We start from the raw sequence: 18,454 nt of genomic DNA on the forward strand, positions 1-18,454 counted from the left end.
CAATGAGCAAAAATTTACTTATAAGAGACAATTGTCTAGGACATAAGTTGCTTGCTGTTCCCTAGTGTTGCTGCCAAAGGGCTGTTCTGCAGGGATCACATTTACCTGCAGTTTAGTGGTACTGCTGACCTTTCTTTTGAAAACTGGAGGTCTGGGAGTTCATTTTGCTACACTTAAGCTAGGCTATGTCACCCCTGCATAGGCAGATGTTTCCACCTCTGCCATGGCTCAGCCTAAGAAACTACATAGAGTCATCCTTAATTAGCTAGCAAAGGCAGGAGAGTTCATTCAATGGCAGCACAAGAAAAAGCACAGAAGGCTTTCTCTTGCAGTACGTTCCACTGACACTTGACACATTATTAACTGTTGTACATACTCTAAAATTACCTGTTTCCAATGAATTCGTGGGGTTTTGGAGCTTATACATTAAAAGCACAATGAAAAGTGCCTTAAATGACTGTTACATTTTTACTGTGAGGCTTTTGCCTAGTCTAAAAAACTAAATATTACCTTTATTTACATGTTGTCACAGTAATAAATAAAGCTATTCTAGGAGACGTGATGAATTGCATTTTTTCCTTAAGTATTGACTTTCTGTTATCTAAGAAACATTACAAGTGAAAAAAAAAACAACTACTCTTTTTCAGTACAGAGATACTGATATAAATTAAACCTAATAAAGTCAGCATATTCAAATAGAGCAGGAATTTAACCCATTCATAAGAAATCAAGGCTTTTTTAGAAGTGGTTCTAAATTTTTTAGCAAGGTCATATAACACAGGATTCTCTTAATAGCAAATGCATTCAAATGTAGCAATTCACCTGTTTGAAACAGAAATATTATTGAAATTATATGAGAAGACATTCCAGCTGACCAAAGAGAAGCTGCATTTGTGATAAGCAATATTTGTTGGTGCTGCCTAAAGATTCGGCTTTGAATTTTGAATCAAAGTCTAATGTTTTGTTTTCTAATCTCACAGGAAAATATGCTTTAAAAAATATGCCTCTTTTCATTTTTTTCTGGCAAACACTGAAAATCCTTTCACTAGAAACTTCAGATAAACCTCAGATGAGGCAGTGAAAGCAGAACAACATTAATGTACTTACAGACTTTGATAAAGAAAACTATTTCTTTTTCAACTAAACCCCAAGAATCCATAAAAGGTTACTCATAAGAGTGAAATTCTTTCCCCACACTTGGGTTTATGTAGTTGAAAACAGACTGTGGTGGTCAGCATTGTGTGAAGAACTAGTCAGAGCTTTGAAGTGATGCTATCTGCACCTTTTTTTATGTGAAGCTCCTGGAAAAAGGTGTCAGTCTCCAAAAGTCATGTTCTTCATCATGCTTCCATAGTGTGCATTGTCACAACAATCACCTTTGAGCACAGCTCTGCTGCACAAGGTGAATTAAAGGAAGTGAAAAAAATTGGCAACAAAGTACCTCCTACTTTTTCCCACACTATTGGAATAAAATCCCAATGTTGCTGGGTGGAACATGCCTGGGCTCGTCTGGCCCTAGTGCTCTGGACCAAAGGCGGCAGCTGTGGTGTTTCACCTCAGAGACACCCTTGGCTGGCTGGAAGTTGCAGTTAGGCACTAGGAATGAGTCCAAGCATGGTAGAAACTCAGTTTACCTCTAGTGGAAAAGGTTCAGGCGATGGTGAAGAGGAAAGAGAGCGGATTCCGCCAGAGGGTTAAATCCAGAGTTTTATTCCAGGGTCACAGAGCTCTGAATCTCGGTAACAGCTCCAACAGAATACCAACCACATGGTCTCTGTGTCTTTTAAGCTCACAGGGAGGGGGGAGGGAAAGGATAGGTGAGCCACCAACCAGGTGGGATGGGGAGGGTCTCAGGGGACAATGACACCTGGACAGGCCAATGACCCCAGGTCTGAGAAGCATCTTTTGAACTTCTGCCCTTACTGGTATGTGGAGCTGGACAGACAGCATTTAGGAAGGGGGCAAGGGGGAGGGGAAGGAAGAAGTTGGCACACCTGAGGGAGGAACTGGGACAGAATATTGCTTCACACCACAACACCACTTGCTCTCACCACCTTTCTGTACCTTTCTGTACCTTCCTGAGCTGCAGCATGGTTTGCACTATTCCCTGTGCACCTTGAAGAAAAGGGAGTGAAACCCCTTCTCCCCAGCCAAAACCTCACCCCTCTGTCCATCACACTGCAGCATGTGCTCCCTAGCTGCAGTGCTGCTTTTCTGCCTGCCCAACCATGCCTTCCTGCTAAGCGTGCTCAGCTCCTCCCAGGGAAGGAAACCTCCAGTGGGATGAACGGAAGCATGGGAAAAAATATACAGGAGGAATTGCTGAGGAAAGAATAGTATGCAGTCAATATACTGTCCAACTTACTGGGGAAGAATCAATCATGTGGAGAAAAAGAGACCAAGGGGGGTTAAGGCAGAGGTTTCTGAGGAGCTTTTAGAATCTGATCTTTGTGAACATGTAGAAACTTGTGCAAATAGCACCTGGACCTTTGGGGTCTTTCAAGTGGTCATTCTGACATTAAGAGGGATAGAAAAAATGATGAGATGTCATCAGAGAATATTGCAATTGGGATGGAAACCTTGGTGCAAAGGTTATTCTCATTTTATATTGCACTTTCTGTATTCCCAGTAACTGTGAACAACAGTGATATTTAAATGTCAGAGGTGAAATCCATACTTCACCAAAGTCAGCTCAGGTTTCCTAGCCACAACAGAGACCAACCAGAACTGGACCAAAGACTTTCAAAAGCATGTTTATAATATGTGATCACATATTGTTATTCTTCCTTCCACTGTATTGAATTCTCATCAGTTTCCACAATACATTGGGATGAAAAGATGAAGCATTCTGATTCTTATCACTGAAGAAAAGCAACTTTATTGGGGTTTCCCTGCCAATGCTTTAATCACCCTGACCCCAAAAGCTGCAGAGATTTCTGAAAGACAGAGAGGGAGTGGTGAGAGGGGCAATCTTTCAGAGAGGGATGTCTTTTAGAGGAATTATTTTAATTTCCTAGGAAATTGGAATTTATTTAAATTTCCTAAGAAAGTGTTGCAATAGCATATGACATATCAAAAAAATCCTGGTTTTGCTGTTTCAGTACTTCAGTACTAATAACTACTTTATATATATATATATATATATATATATATATATAAAGTAGTTATTAGTACTTTATATATATATATTTAGCACCATTTATATATATATATAAATATATATATAAGAATATATATATATTATTTAGCACCATTTATATATATATATATATAAATGTATGTATGTGTGCCCTTTCACCAAATTATCTAGATATTATTTACTCTAGAAATAGTCTTTGAAATGGTGTTTGTCCATCATGCTTTTGTAAAGCACAGTGGGATCCAATGTGGTTGCAGGATTTAGGAGCCAGTGTAACCAATATTTCCTTTTTAAATGAAATGAAATCAAATAAAACTCTCAATAGACATGCAGAGCAGTTAATCTATTTTATATTTTGTTTTACAAACAAGAAAATAGCACACAAGGAGTGCTAAATCACTTGAAAGAGGTCATCATAATCTTGTGGGATCATTTAACCAATCAGATGTATCACTGGGATAGTTTTGTAGAACACTCACTCCCTTAGGGTTGAGCAGGGGTGGAAAGATTTTATTAAACAAAAACAAGCTCCCATATGCTAGAAAATTTTTGAAGAGTTCAATATACCAAAACAGATGAGCACAGTTTTAAATTGACAATGCTTTTGGGACAATCTGGGACTCATGAAATATACTTAAAAAAATCTGCTACAGACTTGTTCTAGTCAAAAACACAATCCTATTGAGCTGTTGCAGCAAGAGTTTAAAATTGCACTGATCTTATGGCTGAAAATCTAAGAAATAAAGAAACTACTTGAGAGTTGAAATGTGTTGTATTTACCACAAAGGTTCCAGGATGAAGGAAGAGACGAGAAAGTTGACTCCATGTTTCAGAAGGCTTGATTTATTATTATATGATAGATGTTATATTAAAACTATACTAAAAGAATAAAAGAAAGGATTTCACTACAAGGCTCAGCTAAGAATAGAAAAGGAATGAATAACAAAGCTCTTCTCCCAGACCAAGACCGGCTGGACAGGTGAACTGTGATTGGCCCTTAATTGGAAACAGTCTGAGGAGGCCAATCCCAGATTCCCCCTGTTGCATTCCACAGCAGCAGATAAGAATTGTTTACAGTTTGTTCCTGAGGCCTCTCAGCTTCTCAGGAGGGGAAAAATCCTAAGGAAAGGATTTTTCATAAAACATGTCGGTGACAGAAATGCATTTCTTACTTTTGCACTTCTGGCTTGTCTAAGATTCTTGTAGTTGGGGCCTGGGAGAATTTTGGGAATGTAACTAAAATGTGCGTAAGGTCTCTACCCTGTAATGCTGCAGGTATGGTAGCAAATAGAACATGAGTGCTAATGACAGCCAAGTGAATTAATCAGTAAAAGCAGTGCAAAGGAAACCCTAAAACAATAGGTAATATTTCCTGAATCAAGTTGCATTGTAATCTTTCTTTTAAAATTGATTTTGGGAGCAGATTTCAACAAAGTACATTTGTTAGTATAATTGGAAGCCAGTTTCTCATTAGAAGCAAACATTAAACTACACATATATAGAAAAGTTAATGCTTTTCTGCTTATTTCCAATGTTCTATTGTCTGTGCCTATCAAAGCTAGCACCTGTTAAATATCAGTACTTTTGTAACAGGAAACTCTTAAGTAAATTTCTCTAAATTGAATCTCTGTTTCAAGCCCAAGAGATTACAGTCGTGTTCCTCATGCTGTCTTAATTGTTCAACTTATTTAGGTATCAGTCCTTTCAGAAGTTGAAATCCTTACCAATTTCAGGGCATTTAATCTTAAGGTTCACCTTGGAACTAAATTTTCTCTGTGTTTCCTTTATAGAGCAACAATAAATGGAAGCTCAGAAGCTCATCTTGTGCTCTTTGGACTGGTAATGTTAAAGCATTATGTGACCTCTGAAGCACAGTAATAGCCTGGAAGCAGAACTGAAAAGTCCTTCAGGAGCTGATAAATCTCCCCAGCTCTGTGTATTATACTTCATAGGACACGAAGCTGTGAAAATTATTGACCACGTGGATCCTGAAACTGTAATTCCTTTCAGTCATTTAAGAGATCCCAGCTAAGACTGCCCAAAGGAGCAGATTTTGGAGAGAGACTGCATGGTCCCTTCAGGATTGCTATAAAGCCAGACTATTCCTCAAGCTGTACAAAGGCTGTGAGAAAAGAAAACAACTTCACCCATTTTCTTTCTCAAACTGATTTTAAAAATCAGTTTCTTTATTTAAAAATGTTGCTGGTTCTCATTATTTCATTTGAATTGCAGAGATGTAATTGAAAAAGGAATTGGCCATTGCCCTGAACTGCAAACTCATTAAACTCTACTGAGTCTGTGGCATACAAAGCAGTCTCCAGCTGCCTCAATCACCAAGGGTTATGCTTTAGAAGTTTTCTCTTTTGAGTCAGGATGTGCAGCAAGAGAACACAAGTCTTTTCAGTGTTACCTCCTGAAGACGTGGCCACCTTTCCTTTTCTGCAGATGTAGAACTTGGAGAGGGCAACACAGGTCTAAGGATGAAAGAATCTGGAGGTGTCACCCAAGAAACTAAGCGTGTCAGCTGAAAGATAGGCTGCTTTGTAATGAATTCTTTTAGAAATGCAGCTGTTTAATGCCACCAGAGTCAAGTTCTTCACCTAGCACAGAATTTAGAAATGCTTTCTTTCCTCTGGCTTGCTGCCTCTCAGGAATTAAAAAAATTAAAATGCATGCCAAAAAATTTACCATCTCAATGCACACATGTGACGGATAGGAGTGATTTTGTTTATTATTTTGTTTTGTCTGGTTTATTTTTTCTCTTAGTAGGTGTTATGGTTGGAGAATTAGATGGAGGGATTTGTAAGTTAAGAAGCTTTATAGGTCTGAGGTCAAAGAGCAGCTTTTTGTCCTGTTTGTCAGGCACTAAACTTGCTTCCCTGGACACTCTTCAGTAACCAGAGATTTTTACATTCAGCTGTCCTGAGAGTGCATCCTATGCTGCAGTAGGCATCTAGCATTAAAACATTTGTAATTTCTAAATTGCTTCTAGTATTAAAACATTTGTCATTTCTAAATTGCTTCTAACCCCTGAACTGTTGTTACTCACATTAGTGCTCCATTTTGAAAAAGTGAAAGTGAAACATAGATAAATTAATTATAAGACAAGATCAATCAGGTGGAAAGATTTTCTACTCAATATTTCAAGAATCTCAAGGTAGAGTTACCTGGCCTAAAAATTGTTTCCCTCTCAGATCTGTTTTTGCCCTTCTAATTAGAAGCCCCCAGAGTATTTAAAGCCTTTCAAGAATCTGAGCTAATAAAAGGGAAAATATTATTAAAAAAAAAAAAAAAAAAGGCAAAACCACAGAATCTTCATTCTACAGTCCGAGCATCTAATAAGAAAAAAAAAGAGTACATGTATTTTGAATGATATGCCAAGTTTTACCTCTTTGTGTCACCTTTATGTGTTCCTTCATGAAATGAAATCAAAAAGTGGCCTCTACAACAAAAACTATTATAAGCTGAAGTTGGAGCTCCCAGGCCACAGCTTACTGTACAGCTAGCAGCTCACTTTCAGCCTAAGCTGCTGTCAGATTTATAGAAGCAATATTATTCTGATGAGTTGAGTTTAGTTCATTTTTTACCTAAATCAAATCCAATTTTTTTAGGCTGGTCCTTTGTTAAAACAGAGGCTATAACAACTGTATCACAAGAAGATGTTTGATGCCTTTAAACCAGAAAATGAATGGAAGAACATGTACAAGTGTTTTTTCTTGCCCCTGTTTTCATTATTAAGAAGTTTATGTTTACAGCTGAGATTTCCTGGTCACCAGCAAAGGCACTGCAACAGAAAAGAGGGATGCCAAACAGGCATCATAATTTCTGGCTGCATTTTGAATTCCTTCACTAGGCAGCAGATACAGTGAATCAGGAAGTTTCACTGCTATTATTTAAGGGAATGAAGAAAGAATATATGATGACTACAATATTCAGGTTAAGAAAGTAAATCTCTGAAGGCAAGAAATATAGCCCCAGAGGAACTCAGAGCTCCTCTGACTTCAATAAGGACTTAATAATTTTGTAGTAAATTACATTTTTCCACAAGAAAATTTTTTCATTATTTCTTAAAGCAATACAGGAAGGTAAGAATGGTTGTGAATGTATTTTACCTCTTCTTTCCATATCCTGCAGGAGAACTAAGGCCTTATGAAGACACATTTTCACAGTGTCTCATAAGGCACTGGCTGGCTAACCTGCTGCATCCACAAAATGTAAGGGGAGAAGGTTGTACCTCTGGACTCAAATTCAAAATTTTGCTTGTCTTTGTTTACCCAGATATACAAAGAATTCCTCATCTCCCTGAGCAACTCTTTGGAATTTCCTGAGCTCAGAACTAATGAGCTTCTAAATGACAAGTAAAATTATATTTTTCAGAATAAATTAAAGTTTTCCATTAAGCACCTACGCCTTTATCTCTTGAGTGTCCCAATATTTGAATAGCAATCACAAGACTGAAGCAAAAGATGGATGAAAAAGGCAGGTGAAACCTCCATGTTTAAGATCCAGCTCCATGACTGATGAAACATCAAAACCAATTGTAATTGTTTCTGTTACAGGTGCTGGCAGTGTTAAAATACAGATGTTTGAAGTGATAGCTCTTCCCAAAGTATCTCTGTAGCTGCAAACTAAAATACCCAGTGATAATGCACATACAATGGTGTCACTTACTGCTTTAATATGTCTAACATGTAAAAGACTACTACTACTACTACAGTTAGTAACTATTTATTTGAAGTGAAAGTTTATTTGGTGTAGAGGTCAGCTTGTGAGAAGACATATGTATGTTATCCCAGTTAGAAAGGAGATAAATCTTAGAGACATAAAATCATGGTTTGGACTGGAAGGGACCTTTCAAACCGTCTAGTTCCAATCCCTCTGCCATGGGGTGGGACACCTTCCACTAGAAAGGTTGCTCCAAGCTCCATCCAGTTTGGCCTTGAACACTTCCAGGAATCGGGTGTCCACAACTTCTTTGGGCAACCTCCTTCAGTGTCTCACCACTCTCTTAATAAAGCATTTCCTTATAATATCTAGCCTAAACCATCTGTCTTTCAGTTTAAAGCCATCACCCCTTGTACTGTCACTACATGCCCTTGAAAAAAGTCCCTTTCCACCTTTTTTGTAGGCTCCCTTCACGGACTGGAAGGCCAGAATTAGGTCACCCCAAAGCCTTCCCTTTCCAGGCTGAACAAACCCAATTTTATCAGCCTTTCCTCACAGGAGAGGAGCTCCATCCTTCTAATTATCTTGATGGCCTCTTCTGGACTTGCTCCAATAGGTGCATGTCCTTCCTGTGCTGGGCATCTCAGAGCTGCTGGGATGCAGCACTGCAGATGGGGTCTCACCAGAGCAGAGTAGAGGGGTAGAATCACCTGCTGGCCATGCTGCTTCTGATGCAGCCCAGGATTCCATTAGGTTTTCATCGGAAAACCTAATTTGCCTCATTAAAAGTAAAACAGCATCCTACACTGTCTCAAAAAGCCTCTTTCTATCTAAATTTCACTTAACAAGACAGCACCTTATTCACTTCATTGATTTTACTCCCACAGATAAATCAAAAACTTACAATTATTTGAAGGGAGAAATGAACTCTTCATCCCATTAGTGCCCATGGCAGTATTTTTCAATATATGCATACAGCCAAATGATGTGATGTAAAGCATCATGAACATTTTGGATCTATGCAGACCATCACAACATTTCTTTCAGAGCTAAAAAAGTTGAGATCAAAAGACTCTTAAAAGCTGGGAATGGATCAGATGGTGCCCTGTTTATAATTCTGTGTTTGATAACTAGGGCTCTGCATGTGGCCGAAGTGGCTGAGGTTTCCTAAAAGTGACCACAATATTTGAATGCTCAAAGGATATTTGAGCTTTCAGGATGTTTGGATACACAAAGGATCTTAACTTTGTGGCATCCAAAATCAGATATATTTGGTTCTCTATGGTATTCAGAAGTAATGCCTTCTTAAATCTCAGGTAATATCTGGCTAAAAATACATGCATTTTGTGATATGCACAGGGTGTATAAAGTTCCTTACTCCTTTCATTTTAGCACAGGTTATATTACTGACAAAGCTCTTACTGGGACAGTAGTTCTGAAGTTAGTACAAAGATATGTGTGAAACATGGCCCCTTCAAAGGCCTGTAGGAGCACGAAACCATCTTTAGAAAATAACCTGAATTAAAATCAAACTAGTTTGCTCAGATTTTACCTCTGAGTTTTTGCCAATGCCCCATTCTCCTTAGCCAGACAAGTGCTATCCCTTGCTTTCAGGGAAGAGAACAGCTAGGGTCACTTGGTTCCTCTAAGGCAGTGAGAAACATGGGATTTCCTGAAGGAATGCTTCACAAATATGGATTCTCCATGCTGGGGCCAGAACATAATTTACAGTCCAAATCCATAGATTAATCATCCTATAAATGCCCAAATGTTGGGTGTTGCATTCCTGATGTGACAGCAGATTCTCAAGTCTGAATGAAGTTTGAAAAAAATGAAAAGGGGTTATCTCTTGCTTCAGCTGACTCCTCAGAAAATTCACTATCTCAGTCCTTTGCCTTGGGCAGCTGTTTGGTGATGCATAGTCCCAAACTGGGTGGTACTGATGTACACTGGTACACTACACACAAATAAGGAGAATTTCTACCAGCAGTACCTTTTATATTGCATAGAATAACATCCTGTTCAACCTGGAGACAGTTCTTACAGAGAAGAACAGTCCTGGTCTTAGAGGAGTAATTAGGTTTGTCTGTATTATTTTGAGGACTGTATTTCCTTGGGTAAAGCTGAAAATAATAACAATAGGAAAGCAATTACATTCACCCCATCTCCCCAGCAAAAACTTTAGGATTATAAGTAAAGATTTGTATTTATCCAACCTGAATTATTTGCATTTGTTTTCATGCACAGACAGGATTTTTTCCAGTCTTACTGTGGTTGCTTGTGTATTCAGATAATTGGAAGCATCAGTGATAATGTATGGTGTACACTGCAAGATGATTTTCAATGCCTTAATGTAAAAACCCTTGAATCAATCAGAACGTGGCAGGTTAGTGCACAGGCAGTTAAATCTCTGGAGAGATATCTGCATAGTTCCTGTTTTCCAGAAAGCTTTCAGTCTTACTTGGAAAAGGCTAAATTAGGAGAGGTTGAAAGTGATTACCTCAGTGGTAGCAATTTAATTTGTTTTTTTTTTATTTTAAATTCAGACACCTTTTTTTGTTTTCCCCTTCCAGCAGAAAACAAAGTTTGGCTTTTTTTTTATATAAATCAGCTTTCAGGCTGTACTGAATACAGCTTTAGAAACCTCACTGAGTGTTTTTTATGATGTACTTGAAGGGTGTTTGTTGAACTCGGCATGACATGAGCTTGCATGAGAAGAAATCTTAGAACTTCACAGAGATGTTATGGCAAGAGAAGATATTTGTATAGCAAATATTGTGTTCATGGTATGTTTTAATTCCTCTGCACTTCAAAACGGTTGCTGCAGATTATTTCAGGAATGAAGTTTTTTGTTTATGCTCTGCTGGTATTGGCTCTAAATGTATTTGGACTTGTGTTTCTTTACTCACCCACTGCCTTTTACAAAGAATAAAGCTAATGAGTGCTTGTTTCAAATATATTTAAGTATAGCAAATTGCACACCTACATGATTTTTTGTATTAATTTGGCCACCTGGAAGACCATGTGAATGACTTTTCATCAATGCATGGCACAACATAAGCAAGATTTACAATGGAGCCCCAGCTCATAGGGGGGCTGCAGCCTCATCTGCTAGTCCTGCAGGGCTGGATCCAGAGGGATGTGCCAGGGACAGAACCTGGTGGTACAAGTCTGGCTGCCATTTCCACATAAAGGATGAGCATCAGTTAGGAAAGGTGGATGGTTTTGAGGATGGAGATAATAGAAATAAGAAAGGGTTCAACAGTACAATGTTCAACGACATTAATTGAGAAGATAATAACAGATTTTGAAACTCTGTGGTAACAGCTCTTCAGAAGGAAAGAGCCCGAGAAAGGAGCATTTTGTGCCAATTAGTTCATCTCTGGGGGAAAAAGTGGCAGAGAGGAGCTGGTGTGGGCTGGCTGCAGTCCCCCATTCTCCATCCCCCTGCACTGCTCTGGGGAGGAGGTGGAGGAGTTGGCAGTGAAGGAGTGAGGTTGTAACTGAGAAGAAGGACTGAAGAAGAATGGTGTCATTTCAGTGTTTGTATTTTTTTCCCACTAGCTGAACCACTAAGCAAATATTTTAATTTTTCATAAATTAAGTTAATTATTCCCAAATCAAGTTTGTTTTGTCTGTGATAGTGATCAGTAAGTGATAATCCTGTTTTCATCCAGACCTGTGAGATATCTCATTTCTGTTCTTCCTGTTTTCTCCCCTCATCCCACTCATGGGGTATGAGCAAGCAACTGGGTGAGGTTTTGCTGTTGAGCAAAGTCAGCCCCACCATACAGATAGGGCATGACTTGGAAAACTCAAACTGATGGCAGTGTAGAAATACACAAATACAGAAACAGACCTAGCATGAAGGCTAATAACTGAAACAAATTAACAATATTTTCAAGGGAGCAAAACCAGTAAAAGCAGAACAGATTAATATTTTTACATTAAAACTTGAAGGGGGTGATCTGAAAATGTCTTTGTAAATCTACAAAGTGAGGAAAAATATGGAAGACATCTAGGAAAACAGAACCATTGGGGAAAAAAGGAAAAAATCCAAGAAAGGTTAATTAATAACTTGGCCTATATGACAATGAGCATCTGTAGTTGTAGTTGAGGGTTCCTATGACATGTGAAGTCTTTTTTTGGCGAGAGAAATATTTTATGCAAAAGTGAAACTGTACAGTACTTGAGATATGATGAAAGGGATCAGAATATTAACTTAAAATCTAAGGTAATTTCTGGATAAACAGTTAAGATTTCATGTCCAAGGGTACATTTTCTGAGAGTTCCTTCGGTGGGATTGAGACTGCAAATCTCATGCAAGCCTATAAGCACTACAGTGTATTATAAATAGCATCAAAGTTCTTCACCAGAATTAGGTTTGAGGATAAAGGAGGCCTCAATAAACACACTGTATAACAGGATCAGTTTAACAGCAACTGAGTAATTTTAGGATTACCATAATAACATGTACACCACACATCTCTTGAAGGCATAACTGAAGGCATTGCTGCACGTGTGATAATGTGAATCTATCAGAGCATTTATCCTTGCTTCCAGATAACAGCATGTTATGGTGTAAAAGACATTTTGAGTCATCATTCAAAAACTAATATACTGATATACAGTACATCCTCTAAGTGCTTTTCAGAGTCTTTTGCTTTGTTCCAAAACTACTTCAAAACTAAAGACATGTCCCTCTTGAAGAAGAAAAACATTTCCTTCAAAAGTTTTTTGTGTAAAATTTATATCACTTATTGGGAAAATGTGAACACTACCATCAATTTCTAGCTCAGGAAAAGGCTTCATTCTAGGAGGATGAACAAATCCATTAGACTCTCTTTTTCAGCAGAAGTAAAAGAAACAAATCCTTACACCTGTAAAGTGGAGACAAAACCATGTCCTTGCTGCAGAAGAACATGCCATTGCTACCGTATTGGGTTTGCATCAACTGCTTCTGTAGAAGCTGCCAGAAGCTTCCTCCAGGTCTGGCAGAGCCAATGCCAGCCAGCTCCAGGACAGACCTGATGCTGGCCAAGGCTGAGCTAGTTAGAAACGACGGCTACTCCTCTGACACAACATATTAAAGAAGAAGAAAAGAAGTTTCTGTGCAGATCTGATTGTGGCCACAGAAGAGAGGAGTGAGAACATGTGTGATGAACAGCTCTGCAGACACCAAGGTCAGTGGAGAAGGAGGGGCAGGAGGTGCTCCAGGCACTGGATCAGAGATTCCCCTGCAGCCCTTAGGAGAGACCCACAGCAGAGCAGGGGGATGCCCAAAAGAGAGCTCTGAACCTGTGGGAAACCCATGCTGGAGCAGGCTCCTGCTGGAACCTGTGGAGAGAGGAGCCCACAGTGAAGGTTTCCTGGTAGGACTTGCGATCCCATGGGGGACCCATGCTGGAGCAGGCTGTGCCTGAAGGACTGCTCCCTGTGGAATAATGACCTACACTGGAGGAATTTGTGAAGAACTGGGATGGACTCACACTGGAGAAGTTCATGGAGAACTGTCTCCTGTGGGAGGGACCCTGTGGTGCAGCAGGGGAAGGACTCCTCTCTTTGAGCAGTTGAAGGAACAATGTGTGATGAACTGACCATAGGCCCCATTCCCTGTCTCCTTGTGCCCCTGGGAGGGAGGAGGTAGAGCTGGGAGGGAGAGAGGAAGGGAGGGGTGGAGGGAAGGTGTTTTTAAGGTCGTATTTTACTTGTCATTATACTGCTCTGATTTTGTTAGTAATAAATTCAATTAGTATCTCTAATTTGAGTCTGTTTTGCTCATGAGCAAATCATTAATGAGTGATCTCTCCTGGTCCTTATCTGAACTCATTAATCCTTCATTACATTTTTTCTCCCCTGTCCAGCTGCAGAGGAGAATGAGAGAGCAGTTTTGGTGGGTGTCTAACATCCAGCCAGGGTCAGGCCACTACAGTTACCTAACATGACCAAAATGCTAAGTGCTAAAGCAATTACAGTCCTAGTCAATTAAAGAAAGAAATCACATTTTCTTGGAATATTTTCAAATAGAAGAACAAAGCTCCAGAAAATTGACTGTGGAAAATAATCCTCCACTCCTCCCACTCTCCAACAAGCTAGATTAATTTATTTAACTTTAGCAATTATAATTCCTATGGTTCTGGCAAACTGATTCAGCTACTCAGAAGAAACAGACTATTTTGGAATAGGAAAATTATCTATGTACCAGGTGTTCCAACAATTTCAATGAATTGCCCTCTCCAAAATGATACCATGAAATGAAAAAGTCCTCTTTAATTAGAAGAACCATTAAAAATATGTATATATGTTTATCATTGTGAAATAAAGACAGAAGTGCTGCTAAACTAGCTCAGAGCTGCTAAAGCTCTAGAATAAGCTAGTTTTAAAAATTATATTTATAAATGAAATTTAGAGCCTAATGGTGTCATAACTGTCGTGACTAGTCTTAGTCCAAATAAGCATAAAAGAGAAACGCTGTGTTTTTTGAAACACTACCTCTTCAGAATCCAGAGGTATCTGCTCCTTGTACATCTGAAGGGGAGAAATAGACTTTCAAGGTAATTTTCAGTGGAAGTAAGGTTGTATTTTGCTCTTTGGTCACTTTCTTAGAGGCCCTGTTTGCACCCATGAGCTACAAAAATAAAAGCTGGAGCCCCCAGTGTCATAATTTACAGTCCTAAAACAGCTATAGAAAGTGAGGCAAAGCAAAGATCAAGTAGGATTTATGCCTCGTTCAAACTGGCATCAATATTTTCTTTCATTACTACCTGAGCATTTTTGTATTGTGTCTTGTGGGAGAAGAAAAGGCCTTTAGTCAAGCCCACTGGATTTTTGGATAGAATAATAATTTTAATACGTTCATTTCTTTCTCTGCTTGGGCTTTAGTTCTCCTCCTTTGGCATTTTTTATTCTATACCCAGTGGAACCAGGTATTATTGAAACATTTATAGTTTCTTCCAGAAGACAATAGTAGAGTTAATGTAGTAAATATATTTCAACACCTTTCCCACTGTGACTGTTATGATGTGGAAATGTCATTTGTTAAAGCTGAGAAAAGGCAACAGTGGTGTTGCAAGCAGCAGGGTCCATGGATTGGCCCAAGCACCAGAGTAGGCTGTAGGAGACCTGATGTTGGTGCTACCAAGGGACTTCATGCACAAAGTCAAATTATTTTCTTGCTCTTCCTATAAATAGTTGAAGTTAAAACCACTAAGACTCACCCTAAGTCCTTCATGCTCTTAAAGAGAGGAGCAAATGTTGCAGTTTTACAATATCCTGAAGAGTTACCCACAACTGAAATATCAGCTTCCATCTGGAGAATCCAAGATAGCAACCATTGGTCTCTTTGAATAGCTTTTCATTTAATGTTTTTCTTTGATGAAGAAACTAGCAGCTGGAGAGAACAATCTGTTTCCAAGAAAATAAATAGGAGTGATCATCCTGTTTTTCATTCATTCACTGTTCACCATAGTGAAAAGCAAGGATTCAGGATTAAAACCTGAGTTGTGTTTTACTTTTTATTTTGAGTTTTTAAATCAGAACTCTCCAGACCTTCTACAAATTTCACTGTGTTTTATACTTTCTGGGAATAGATGAATGACTCTTTTTTTTTTGCTTACATAGAAACTGATGTCATCAAAATATCAAGATACTAAGGGACATCGTCACAGACTACTGTGTAGTCACATTTATGTTTTTAACACCTCCAAAAGTACTAATACCAGGGACACAAGGTCCTTAAAACAACCTGTGAAGAGAGTGGAGTTTTAAGGTGAAACTGAGGCAGAGAGTAGATGCCTGCAAAGGTGAATTGAATTCAAGCAGCTGCCAGATGCTGAGCATGGGTAGCCAGACTCATCAGCAGGCACTCATTCCATGTGACAGCCTTGCCCCTCCAAAGCCCACATGCTCCACAGTATAGGCTGAGGTGCTCAGACCAAATTAACACCTGCCTTGACTCCTGTGTAAAGATCCTGGCAGTGGATCCCATCTGCTAACGCCACACTGCACAATAGAAGGCAGCTTGTTTTCAACAAAGATGTATTTTCATCTGGAGCACAGAGTCCTTATTCCCCACAGCACCTCAGGACAAGGACTGAATGTTCCAACTGAACTTCCCTCTTTATCTTCACCAGGTAAATCTTTCGGTGAATTTTTGCACTGCTGCTGGCACTGTCAAAGTTTATATTGTACCTGTTCTGTGGCTGAATGGAGGGAGCTGCTCTGCCTGGATGCCAGTCTAGCAGATGTATCCAGGACTATTTGATGCTCCAGGGAGCAATTTAAATTTTGCATAAAGGTATTCTCATAAACACAGCAATCATATTGAAAACAAACCCAGCCCAAAGCCCAAGAATTCAACTGGCTGTGTAGCAAGTGTTTGAAAAATCGTCTTGTGGGCAATAACTGTAACGAAAAAATAGAATTCCTGCTGTGAAGCAAAACAAGAAGAGTTCAAAATGTACAAATACAACTTGTTGGCTTCACTAGCCTTTCTGAAAAATCTGGTTTCTAATTCCAGAGAACCTTTAATCCAATAATATAGAAGCATATACTTATTCTTAGCTGGATATAATGTAGTGGATAGCTATAATTACTTTAACAGAATAAGAAACAATATCAGCCAATATGTACTGTAAATCAGGCAAGATATTTATTTTGTCAGCAGTTGGAATATGCTCATGTTTGTTACTGTTTCACATTCATCATTACATTTATTTGCTTACTTACAAACTGATATGAAGTGCTACTGCTCTTTACAGCCAAATAAATTACAAACTATAGACATGAACATTATACAGAAATATGAATTCCACATGAATGGAACACAATAATGGGAGGGGGGGAGACAGAAAGAGGCACTCAGTCCTAAAGATTTAAACCAAATTCTGCTGAGAAAAAGGATCCAAAGGCTTAGAAATCTGTGCTGTCTGTTGTGTACACAGTAACATATCCATCCATTCAGTTTAAAATTTGCCAGGGAAATCACAAAGCCCTCTCAGGCTACAGCAGCATATAATCTCCTTGAATGTTTTCCTGAGCTCCTGACTCCGGAATGCATAGATAAGTGGATCGATGATGGAATTGCACATGATGAGGATGAGGTAGAAATTAAAGTGGGACATGAAGCACACACAGTAAGGGTTGTAGGGGCAGGAGATGTAGAAAATCAGGTGCAGGAAAAATGGAGCCCAGCACACAACAAAAACTCCAATCAGGATGGTGAGAGTGATGGCCCCTTTCATGTTGGCCCCTTGGCGAACAGGGCCAGTCCCTGGGAGAACAGCAATCTTTTTTATGTGCATACGAGCCATCATAAACATGTGGACATAGAGGGATGCCATGAGAATGAGCATAGTGAAGAACATGCTGATTAGGCAGATGATGACAACACTGCTATCAGAATAAATGATGAACAAAATGCCTGAGACTGTGCAAGCAGCCCAGATGCATGTGATGATAACCCCTACACGCTTCACCGTCATGATATTATGGTACTGGAGGGCGTAAAAGATAGTAAAGTACCTGTCCACTGCTATTGAGAGGAGACTGCAAATTGATGCAAGCAAGGAACTGCAAATGACTGAGTCGATGACATTGTCAATGTTTATGGTAAAGCTCTGTGCATCTGTGTCTGTGTTGTTTAGCAGCGTGATGACAATGGTTTCTGATCCATTAGATACACTCACTAGCATGTCAGCCACTGCCAAGCTACAGATGAAGAAGTACATGGGTGAATGGAGGTTCTTGTTCTTGGCTATCGCCACAATGACCAGCACGTTCTCCAGCAAGCTGATGATGCCCAGAGTCACAAACACTTCAGGGGATACAAAGAGTTGCTCGTAGCAGCCTCCTGAGGAGTGGCCCTTCGCACTGGGCTCACTGGCTCCTCCATGCAGTCTGTAGCTGTGGTTCCAGAAATGGAGAGGCTGGAGTGTCCCACGATGCTGGGTGAAATTCATCTTATGGAGATTCCTTTCGGCTTCCTGCTTTTAAAAATCCTGTTCCTTTTGCATTCCTTTGGAAACCTTCTTTGGCTTTTCAGCTTGGAAAAAAAAAAAAAAAAGAAAAATAAGCTAGGACCAAGGCAGGCAGCAGTTTAGAACACTTTGACTACTGTGAAAAAAATAAGATTTCAGACTCAGAAGAACTTGCTTGCACTCTTTCAGACACAGTTTCTGATCATCATCACATTTACCTTGGTGATCTATGTCAGAGTCCCAACAGTGTCTATGTGTGCATCAGATTCTCCCATTTGGTCAGTTCCTCTTTAGTTCACTGGGATGCTGCAAGGCTTTTTTGGTGCTTTCCATTAAAGAGACACGACCATAAAATGCCCAAGTGACTGCTGCGGAGCAGGAACTATTTTCAAACTGCAAGCACCAGTCTCACTGTCAGGCAGTGCATACTGGCTGCCTATTTCGCCGTGTGTGGAAGAGAAAAATATTCAGGGCTCTCTCCGCCTCTGCTTTTCTTTCCAGCCAATGGGACTCAGGAGCTGCAGAAAGTGGAGGGGCTGCTGATGCTGAGCCTCTGTGAAACATCGCTCAGCACGGCACAGCAGGTTCAGATGCTGCAGCACAAGTTACCAGTAGCTACAAGAAAGCAAAGAAGCTACCAGGGATTTGCTTCTCTTCTTTAGCTTCTCAGAAT

At 39.5% G+C, this 18,454-nt stretch overlaps 1 protein-coding gene across 1 annotated transcript; it reads right to left on the reverse strand.

Moving 5' to 3' along the window:
- Positions 1-16,448: 16,448 nt before the first annotated feature.
- Positions 16,449-18,209, reverse strand: MC4R (melanocortin 4 receptor). The gene is made up of 2 exons (XM_009094558.4): positions 18,000-18,209; positions 16,449-17,846 (listed from the first exon to the last, which is right to left on the reverse strand). The coding sequence occupies exon 2, from the start codon at positions 17,761-17,763 to the stop codon at positions 16,768-16,770; it is 996 nt and encodes a 331-aa protein (XP_009092806.1). The 5' UTR covers positions 17,764-17,846; positions 18,000-18,209; the 3' UTR covers positions 16,449-16,767.
- Between the last annotated feature and the right edge of the window lie 245 nt (positions 18,210-18,454).

The sequence above is a fragment of the Serinus canaria genome, chromosome 2, assembly GCF_022539315.1.
Source record: "Serinus canaria isolate serCan28SL12 chromosome 2, serCan2020, whole genome shotgun sequence".
Taxonomy (NCBI): domain Eukaryota; kingdom Metazoa; phylum Chordata; class Aves; order Passeriformes; family Fringillidae; genus Serinus; species Serinus canaria.

Bases quoted from the DNA above. Each gene is read 5' to 3' on its own strand.
- MC4R (XM_009094558.4), bottom strand. From the start codon at position 17,763: ATGAATTTCACCCAGCATCGTGGGACACTCCAGCCTCTCCATTTCTGG.